The sequence below is a fragment of the Vombatus ursinus genome, unplaced genomic scaffold (genome assembly GCF_900497805.2).
Source record: "Vombatus ursinus unplaced genomic scaffold, bare-nosed wombat genome assembly UNPS02015397.1, whole genome shotgun sequence".
In the NCBI taxonomy this organism is placed as follows: domain Eukaryota; kingdom Metazoa; phylum Chordata; class Mammalia; order Diprotodontia; family Vombatidae; genus Vombatus; species Vombatus ursinus.
In genome coordinates this window covers 456,184-467,135 of record NW_020955175.1, presented here as the reverse complement: position 1 = coordinate 467,135, position 10,952 = coordinate 456,184, and the positions used below count along the sequence as shown (strand labels likewise).

General features: G+C 36.2%; 1 protein-coding gene across 1 annotated transcript; it reads right to left on the bottom strand.

Annotated features, from left to right (window-relative positions):
* Window positions 1-8,505: 8,505 nt before the first annotated feature.
* On the bottom strand, window positions 8,506-9,447 carry LOC114032076 (olfactory receptor 51A7-like). Its single transcript, XM_027847279.1, is given in 1 exon segment — window positions 8,506-9,447. A coding segment is annotated over 1 exon segment (942 nt).
* Between the last annotated feature and the right edge of the window lie 1,505 nt (window positions 9,448-10,952).

Below are 10,952 nucleotides of genomic sequence, written 5' to 3'. Positions count from 1 at the left end.
TCCTGTCACTGGTTTAGCTGCCTCTCCAAGACGGGCTGACAATTCAGTTATGATCTTGGAGTGCCCTACTCTGAATTCAGCAATTGAGTATTTTTCATGCAAGGGGTAAGGTTTCTCTAGTTACTATTTTTTTTTTCATGCAGGCCTTCTTAGTTTCCCCACTTTTGAGGTTTACATTACTAATCATTCAGTTGCTCTTGTTTTATGAACAATTGTTACAGACTCATCCAATTAACTCTATGATCGTCCCTTAAACTCATTTTTTTTCAATTTGTGAGCAAATTTATGCTCATTATAATTACACTGTGTATTAAAATATTTTTAGAATGGTTGAATTAAGATGAATATGAACTGTGAGGATTATAGATTAAAATGATTATGAACAGACTGAAAGAAAGCATTTTTTTCAGAAGGGGGAAGAAAGAGAGAGAGAGAGAGATCTAGCTTGTCTGGCTTGGATTGAGTTAAAAAGAAATAGAAATGAGAAAAAAAAATTATAGATGTATTGACTTTAAATAGGGCCAGCATCAAAAATAGGCTACATACAGAGGAGGTAGAATTACGATTCCTGAACAGAGGGAGCTCTGAATGCGGGAAATCCTCCAATGTATCACTGAAACTCTTATAAAGACTTTTCTCAGAAAATCAGCTTTTCCACATTTACCTCTGCTGATAAAGACTCAGTGATGAGGAAAGGGACATCTGGGAGAGATAAAAGTGGAGCAATGCTCTGTTCCAAAGACTTTAGATCTCAGAAAGAAGTCCACATGGCCTTAGAGAAATGGAATGCACTGGAATTTAATACTTCAAACACCATTCTACCCTTTGAATAGCCACAAAAGTTCTTAGATGTTTAAGAAAAAAAAATAAGTATAAATAGGCCTCCCATGAAGGGATATAAATAGGCATTCCATTTACCTTGAAGAAATCAAATGGTTTAAGAAATTTTAATCAAAACTAGACCACTCACCAGGCTAGAAGCCACTAAGACAGGTACACAGAGGTAAAGGGCAGGTGCTGGAGAAGACCCAGTGCCATTTTCAGCCTCAACAGGAGAATTTATCACAGAGACTACTCTCCACTCCCTCCTCCTTGCCCTGGCACATAGAAACCTCTGAGGAAGCTAACCTTGCTCTCTGTGGTCTCAGAGAAAACATAAAACATCATAAACAGAAGTCCAGAGGAATAGGCAATGAAAGAAGTTGGTCATTTGGGTATTAGGCTTAAGGAGAATGGGAAGATAAATGTTGAGCAAGAGGCCATTTATTGCTTTAAAGAAAACACTTTAAGTAAACTTGGTGAATCTACAAGTCAAGATAGCTTAAAGATGAGGAAATCCTTGGCCCATTTGAATTAAAGTGGGTGTCATAGACTATAAGATGCATTATAAGGAAACCAGGATGTACTACCTTTGAGGCAATGAGAGTAACCAACTAGAGGGTGGGGTGGGACTTGATTAAATGAGAATTGATTTGATACATATTTGGTTAGTTCAATAGGGCTACATGTATCAACAGCATGGCCCTTCCAGAAAAGTAGTCACTCCTGCTGCCAAAGATATGGGCTTTTAATTTTTTTTTTCTATACTCATTCTTAGACCTTTTAAATCATTGAACATAAGTACCCTTTTAATTAGGAAAGCCTTACAGGCACTTCTGGGGATCCAAACAAAGCTATCAACTGCCTTTCATTCACAATTGAGTAGACAGATAAAATGAATGAATCAGATGTTCATTCATGTTTGGCCATATGGTTCTCTCATAATAAAAGAAACCCTAGCCCTTAGTTAGTAGTTCTAGCCCTTAAGATAATTAATTATCCATTCTGCTCTGTTAACTAGAAACTTACTTGTCCCCTAAAGTATCTTCCTTTGTCCTGTTATGTTCAGAAACCTCACAACATAGATTCTTTTAGTAGTAAGAGATAACATAACGCAAAAGAGTGTTGAACCCAGAGTCAGCAAGATTAGAGTCGAAATATTGCCTCTAGAACTCAATAGATGTGTGTCTTTTGGGAAAGAAGCCATTTACCACCAGAAGCCTGGGTTTCCTCATCTGTTCAATGGTGATGACAATTCCTGCTTTCCCTGCCTGCCAGGGTTACTGAAGCTAAACATCACTAGGTCATTCAACTAGTCTCAAGTTCTACTTCCGTCAAGGATGCATTGGACACTTTTAGCTTATCAAGGTCCTTCTTAAAGTGCTTACAACTGAACATTTCATCTAGGAATGGTATGAAGAGGACAGAGTACAAAAGGGAAACCACAACCCATTTTAGTCTGTTCCCATGGAAGATTTTTTGAACATCATTATAGAATTTATGAATCAGAAGAAATGGGGTAATGGAAAGATCAGGTGTTAGCAGCTTCTATATGTACTATATATATACTATAATTAGTCTAAGAAAGTCTCTTAAAAGTAGAAATCCTTGGTGGCCCTGAGAGTCAGACAGCTTAGTAAGAAGAAATAAGACAAATAGTCTAGGATGGCTGTAAGAGTTTACTAAAATGAAGGTCAATTGATTACTTTCTGTGGGACCAAGTAATGTTGAAATGAATCATTTTAGGGATGTTTGAAATTAGGTGTTAATTTCTCTTACTTTTCCTTTCCTTTGTTTTTGTTTGTTTTTAATACCCCAATAGCAGACTTGATTACTCACCTCTTGTCCATTAGAATTCATCCATCCTGAACGAGACTTTTCCTCTCTATTCTCTACTTCAGGAAGACACAACCAACTCAAAACTTCTCCATAACTAAGTCTGTTCCTGCCACTTGTATCCAGCCGAGGCAGTATCCTACTCAGGACAGTGAGCCAGCCTTACTCTTAGGAATGGCAGAATAAAATAATAATAATTGAACAAACGAATTGAAATAAATGAATAAAATAAAATGCAGTCTTCCCCAGGGCCTTCTTTGATCAATTAATTTCTCTTCTCTAGTTGTACCTATTGTTTTTCTCAACCCTCTCTTCCTGCCATCATCTACTCTAGAATCAGGACCTTCTCTTTATTGCTATAACCATTCCCCTATCATGGTCTTCACAATCTCTTCATGTTGTTCCATTGTTTATATCAGAGAGAAATTAATTTTGTTATTTGTACCTATTTTTTTTATCATAAAGGCTTTATTAGCATTTCCTGGAGCAGAAAGATTAGCAGTCTCTTTAGACTGGGAATGAATTGCTCCATAATAACCAAGCAGGCTTTCACTAGGGACCCTACTCATTTTAGTTTTCACAACACAGCAGGAGTCAGGTCTACAACATAGTTTAAAATGAGAGGCGTTCATACTGACCTGAATAGTTTTTAACTGGTCTGAGAAAGAGTGGAAGGAGCAAATATTGAAAAAAAGAACACAACAAATAAATAGATGGATACAGAAGCAGAGGATAATAATGTTAAGCCTATCCCTACTCTTTGCAGGTGGTTATTTCCATCCTTTGAGGAGGATAGCAAAGCTGTGCCGTGTCAAAATAGGAGCCTATTCATTAGTGAACTTACTTCCCTGACTGAGAATCTGAGACAATGATGTTCCTTTTATTTTCTCTGCTCCCCTTTTCAGCAAATAAGATAGATGTTTAAATCCTAGCTATCTATTCTTTTTAACTTATTTACATGCTGTTTTCAGTATTACTTTAAAGCTGACGTTCTCTAGGTAAAGCTCCCCGTAACTAGCTGAATACTCAGAATTGAGGCAATACAGCTCTGTCAATTTGACTTGAGAGCTCAAGAGATATATGTCGATGTTTAATTAATAACTTTTATTGGGGCAGCTAAGCCACGCTGTGGATAGAGTTCTAGACCCTGGAGTCAGGAGGTCCTGAGTTCAAATTCAATCTCAAAAAACTTACTGGCTTTGTGATTCTGGTCAATTTACTTAACCTCTCTGTCTTAATTTCCTCAGCTATAATGGTACCTACATCCTAGGGTTATAATGAGGATAAAATGAGATATTTATAAAGTGCTTTAAGGCATTATATAAATGATAGCTAATAATAATAACAATAAGCTCTCACAAAAAGCAGAGAAAGGAACCCTCATAGACCTGAAGGACAGTTTGCTCCTATCCAAAAAAATAAAAACAGAACAAGATTTTGAGACCATTTCTTTTTTTTTTTTCATTCAATCTGGGATACTTTAAATCAGAGGTTCTTAATGTTTGTATACATGTATCATTTTCCTGTTTGGCAGAGTGATAAGTCTATGAACCTCTTCTCCGAATAATGTTTTCAAGTATGTAAAATAAAGTATATGCATATATATTATATATATATATGTCTCTGTATATACACATACATACCTATGTGCCTATGTGCGTGTGTGTGTGTGTGTGTGTACATATAGTCAGCTCTCCAGAGTTTGATCTAAAAAAAGACAATGGAATTAGGTTAACACATGCTATTTATTCCCTTTAAGCTAGTGAAAACATAGGTACAGGAGTCAGAATGATCTGACTCAAAGAAAGGCCAGGGAGACTTTATACCCTTAGAGAAAGGAAGTATTCCTCCACCCCGCTCCTGATTCGGGATGCCTGGGTCAATCATAATTATAGTTTCCATATCCGTCAGCCACAAACATGTGAATGTTATAAAACATGAATGTCATAACAAGGTAGTGTCCATAAAACATCAAGGTAAGAAAAGTGCCCATTAATCATGATAATGTCTGGTTCAAGGTAAGTGGTCTTTATCAGTCACAAACAGAAAAATGCTCCTAGTCAGCTTCATTCAGCATTGTAAATGTTGGCACAGTAGAAGGATTTTGGGCTCACTCAGAGAGAATATAAAGCATTATGGTATGTTATCTCAAGGTAGATAAAAATGTCTTTCTCCTAATTGGACAATCCAGGTTTGGGGCTTTTTTCAGGTGATGGGGGGTTCAAACTGGTTCACATCCACCCATACATTTACATACATACATACAGACGTATACATATACACATTATATATATATATATATATATGTTTAAAAAGGAAATCATCTATATTGAACTTTTTTTAAAGGTCATAGATTCTGAGTTAAGAGCCTCTGCTCTAAACAAGGGACCCTAAGGAAAGAAGGGTAGTTAGGTGGCTGCAGTGGATATATTGTTAGCCTGAGTCAGTAGACTTGAGTTCAAATCCTGCCACAGATGCTTAATAGCTGTGTGACCTTGGCCAAGTCACGTAACCTTGTTTGCCTCTGTTCTTGAGTTGGGGAAGGTCACAAATGGAGTAATATAATATAAATGCAATCTTAATGGAAGGCAAATTAGTTCCCAGAATCTTCTGAGGCCTTTTCAGAAATAATGTAACAATAGAATAATATAAATGAAAAAGTTCAACATTAAAAATGTTAAGATATTAAATGATTCATAAAAAAAATCTTGTTGGTATTCACTCTGCTATAAATTGGCTTAAGCTCCTACCTTTTCTTAAGCCATTTAGTTCATATATTTCTTGACTCCTTTGAGTCCCATTCAAACAAACTGTACCTCTTTAAATTATGGGACTGTTACTCCTTGAGAACTCATATTTTACATGTAATCCTCATGCTTATACTCTTATGTTTGCCTAAAACTGGATTCCTTTTTTATAAAGGATTGTAAACTCAATGTGAGTTAAAAGCATGATGTTTTAGCTAAAATCTACTACATGATAGTCCTGGATCACATGGGCACTAACATGGTAGACTAGACATTTTTCTCCAGTCTTCATAATTTTCCAAATTTCTCTGAAATAGCAATTTTTTCAAACCAATTTCAGTGTCTGAATGGTCTGACTCTAAGAACCCAAAGGAGGCAAAAACAAACAAACAAAAAACCAACTAAATCTAATGCAAACTTGGGTTTTATTTAAAAAAGCAGAACAAGAAACATCAGAGTGCTTAAGTCCTCTGCCTGATGAGGTCACAATTGGAGTATTGTATTCAGTTGTTAGTACTATACTAGAACACCAAGAGCTACACCTAGGTAATAATTGAATTAACCAACATTAGAGAAGGCTAATCTCTAACCCCTAACATGCTCCCTTAGTATCCTTGCTCCCACCATCCTTTGTTAGCAGGCCACAGAAGCCAATTCTCTGACTTGCAACAGAATTCTAATTCCCCTACCTCCCAGTGGCAGAAAGCCAAACAGGAGAAGCTTACTCAAGTTGGAAGAGTAGCACAGTAATGTTTTGCTTGGCAAAAGAGCTCAGCCAGAGGACTGAGGAAAAGGACTGAGGACTGAACTGATATAGGACAATACATGTGTGTGGTTGTGTGTCTATGTCATTTTCCAGTGCCTAGCATCACACTGGAGCTGGTACTAGTACTGCTTCAGAAGTCATTTTGGGCAGAAACTGAAACCTGTTAAATTTGCATTTCTAAGCATGGGAGGATTAACAAAATTGAAGGCAAATTTCAAAATTAATAAATAAAATGAGGAGCTGGTACTTTGTGAAAAAAAAAGTTGAACTATTAGCTGTGAGAATGAGGAAAAAAACATACATTCCCTATATCCAAAACAAAAAAAACATGGAAAATTCACAATCAATGAAGAAGAAATAAAGGAAATTATTAGAAACCATTTTTGCTTATGAACAAAAAATATCAAATTAAATAGATGAAAGCTACCAAAATATAGCATATGCCCCAATTAAGAGAACAGGAAAGAGAGAACTTATTTAACCCAATCTGAGAAAAATAAATTGAAAAATATATAAATGAACTCCTAATTCAGTCATTCTATAAATTAATTAGGAAATATACTCTAAAAGTCACTAAATTATGCATATCTTTGATGTAGTGTCATTACTAGACCTAAATCCCAAAGATATCAAAGGACAAGGAAAAGGACCAATATGTACCAAAAATGTTTAAAGTTATTTTCATTTGTAGCAGCATACAACTGGCAACTAAGGGAGTGAGTATCAGGAAATGGCTAAACAACACAGACTGCATTAATGGAATACTATATTTCTGTAAGAAATGACAAGAGAAATGGTTTCAGAGAAACCTGAGATTTATATGAACTGATATAGATTGCAAGATAGAGAAGCAGGAGATCAATTTATGCTGTAACAATATAAAAAGATGCATACCCTTTGACCCATCAATAGCACTTCTAGGACTATATCCCAAAGAGATCATACATATGGGAAAAGGACCCACATGTACAAAAAATATTCATAGCAGCTCTTTTTGTGGTGGCAAAGAGTTGGAAATTGAGAGGATGCCCATCAATTGGGGAATGGCTGAACAAGTTGTGGTATATGAATATAATGGAATACTATTGTGCTATGAGAAATAATGAACAGGCTGACTTCAGAAAAATCTAGAAAGACTTGTATGGTCTGATACTGAGTGAAGTGAGCAGAACCAAAAGAACATTGTACACAATAACAGCCATGTTGTGCGATGACTAATATTGATAAACTTAACCCTTCCCAACAATACTAGGATCTAAGACATCTCCAAAGGCCTTGTTATGGAAAAAGTTATCCACATGCAAAGAAAGAACTATGGAGTTTGAATGCAGATCCAAGCATACTATTTGTTATTTTTTTTTCTTCTGTTGAGTTTTGTTTCCTCTTTCTGGTGGTTCCTCCTATTGGTTCTAATTCTTACTTACAACATCACTAATGTGAAATATGTTTAATAGGAATGCATATGTGTAGCCTATATCAGATTGTGCGCCGTCTTGGGGAGGGTGATGGGGAGGAAAGGGGAGAAAAATTTTAAACTCAAAAGCATATGGAAGTGATTGTTGATAAATCAAAATAAATGAATAAAAAAGAAAAATAAAAAAATATGAAAAGAAAAACAACTTTGAAAAAATTATCTGAACAATGCATGGCTACACGTGATTGCAGAGAGCCAATGATGAAGCGTGTATTCATCTCCTTAAATACAAAATGCAAAATAACATGTATTTTGTATGTGACCAATAACAGCAATTTATTTCATTTGACAATGTGTATTTTTACAAGTATTTTGTTTTCATTTTTTTTCCAGTATGGTAGAGGTGGGGGGAGGGAAAATAAACCTGTTAATTATAAAATATATTTATATATACACACACATATATATGTGTATGTATGTGTGTATATGCATATATACACAGAGAGATACATATATACATATGTATGTGTATGTGTGTGTATGGGGAAGTATTGCAAGAAGTGAGTTAGAAATAAAAAAAAAAGTAACCTGAAGCAACGGGTCATAGATGTGTTAAGAGAAGCGAACAGAGACATCTAATGTTCCAGGAAAAGAGGAAAGAAGAAAGGACTCACAGAAACTGAAAAATAGAAGAAAAGCTAGAAAGAGTGAAAATGTTGAGTGCTAACAAATAATTCAAAATTCTGAGGAAAATTCATTTTCCACTGATTTTCATTTCATTCTAGACCTGAAATTAATTCTAAGGCTTGTCCATCCTGGTCCATTTGTGGGGAATCAGATAAGCTCATATCCTTTATTATGTGTGAAAGTAAAAAAACAAACCAAAAAACTCTAAACAAAAAAAAAATCACTGTAGTCACTCATCAGGCCTTCTTCAGACACAGTTTTCCCATGATCTTCTCCCGGATTTGATGAGTCTTCACACAGTATACAATAGGGTTCATCAGTGGAGGAATCAAAACATAGATATCAGCAATCAGTATCCTAATAAATGGAGAGCCATGTTTGGCAAAGCGGTGGACAATAGCCAGGGTGACAATGGGCATGTAGAAAATGAGTACAGCACAAATATGGGAAATGCAGGTGTTGAAGGCTTTTAATCACTCTTGATGAGATGCAATGCCCAAAACTGTCTTCAGAATCAGTATGTAGGACATTGAAATCATTGCTAAGTCCAACATGCCTATGAGAGCAACAAAAAACCCATAGATAACATTGACCCTGTTATCAGAGCAGGCCAGTCTCATAACATCCTGGTGGAGACAATAGGAATGAGAGAGGAGGTTTCTATTACAATATGTCAGTCTCTGCAGTGTGATAGGAAATGGGAGTATGAGTATAAGACATCTGATGGCAAAGATCAAACCAATTTTGATGATTCTACTAGTGGTGAGGATAGAACTATATCTTAAGGGCTCATGGATGGCTATGAAACGGTCAAGAGACATTATGAGCAGCACTGAAGATTCCATGGCAGTGAAGGCATGGATGAAGAACTCTTGGGCAATACAGGCATCAATGGAGATTTCTGTAGCATTGAATAAGAAAATTCTCAACATGGTAGGTAAGGAAGAGAGGGACAGCCCAAGGTCAGAAAAGGCCAGCATAGAGAGAAAATAGTACATAGGCTCATGGAGTGAGGGCTCTGTTTGGATTAGAATAAGGATGGTACAATTGCCCACAGTGGCAATAATATATATGAGGCAGATGGGGATGGATATCCAGATATGGACTTGCTCCAGGCCTGGGATCCCAATTAGTTGGAAGGTGGATATCTGGACCTCAGATGTGTTAAGAGTTGACATAGCAATGAAGGATTAGGAAGGCAAGCAGAGTCAGTATGGCAAATGATTTTTTCCTCAAATGGTAAAACAGAGGCTTAGTTTGTTCACAATCTACAATCTTGAGGACTTTATTGGCATATGCATTTTCTATAATTTTAAATTAAAATGAAGAATATTATTGTTCATGTGAAACATACATAAGAGTGTTTTTTAAAACTAGTTCATTTCAACAATGGAAGCATCTGTATTGTGAGGTTATGTGTTCCCCATCAGTGAAAATATTCAAGATTTGGGTTGATGACACTGTCAGCTATTATGTAGACAGGATTCCTTCATGACGTAGTAAAGAATCCTTTTGCCTCTACCTTGAGCCTATCCTTCCTTTTGTTTCTTGTTAAACATAGTTGGAATAGCTTACGTGCCTGAAAACACCAGAAAGAAATCACCAGGGCCCACCTAAAGAGAAAATTGAGAAAACAAGAAAAATAAAGTTACTGAGAACCTCAATCAGATATAGGTGCATGTGGGGAGTAGATATGGTGCTAGGTCTTCCATGCCAATGGTAGAAATAGGAATGCAAGGTGGGAATCATGGAAACAAATGAGATCCTTCAAATATTATTAGAAACTTCATAGAAAGACAGCAACTAGGTGTTGCAATGGATAGAGTACCAGGCCTAGAGTCAGAAATACTCATTTTCCTGAGTTCAAATCTGACCTCTGAAATTTCCTAGTTGTACGACTCTGGGCAAATCACTTAACTCTGTTTGCCTCAGTTTCCTCATTTGTAAAATGTTCTGGAGAAGGAAAGGTCAAACCACTCTAGCATCTTTGCCAAGAAAACCCCAAGTAATGTTACAAAGAGTTGGACAAAACTGGAAAACAACAACAACAACTTGTGAGATAATTGCCTTTAGGTCAGGCTTTATGGGAAAATTTACAAGATGGGTAGGGAGAAGGGTATTTGACACTGGCAGTGAGGGATGGCATCTCTAGCTTTTTAAAAAATAAGATAGATGATTATGATAGATAGATATAGAGATCTATTTAGGGCAGCTAGGTGGTACAGTGAATAGAGTGCTGGTCCTAGAGTCAGGAAGACTCATCTCTATAAGTTCATTTACTTTGTTTGCCTCTGTTTCTTCATCTGTAAAATGAACTGCAGAAAGAAATGGCAAAACACTCACTCCACTGTCTTTGCCAAGAAAACCCCAAATGGGATCATGAAGTATAAGATATGAATGAACAACAATAGATATATGCAGTTGTATTACATACATACATATATATATTATGTATATATATACACATGTATATAAGAACAGCATACTTAGAAGTCTAATCTACATTATTAACACTTTCTCCATCGCTTTCTTAACTTTGTTCATCACTTTGTTGTTACTCAGTTGTTCAGTCATGACTGACTCTTAGTGATCTGATGGACCATAGCACGCCAGGCCCTCTATCCTCCACCATCTCTTAAAGTCTGTCCAGGTTTATGTTTGTTGTTTCCATGATACTATCTAT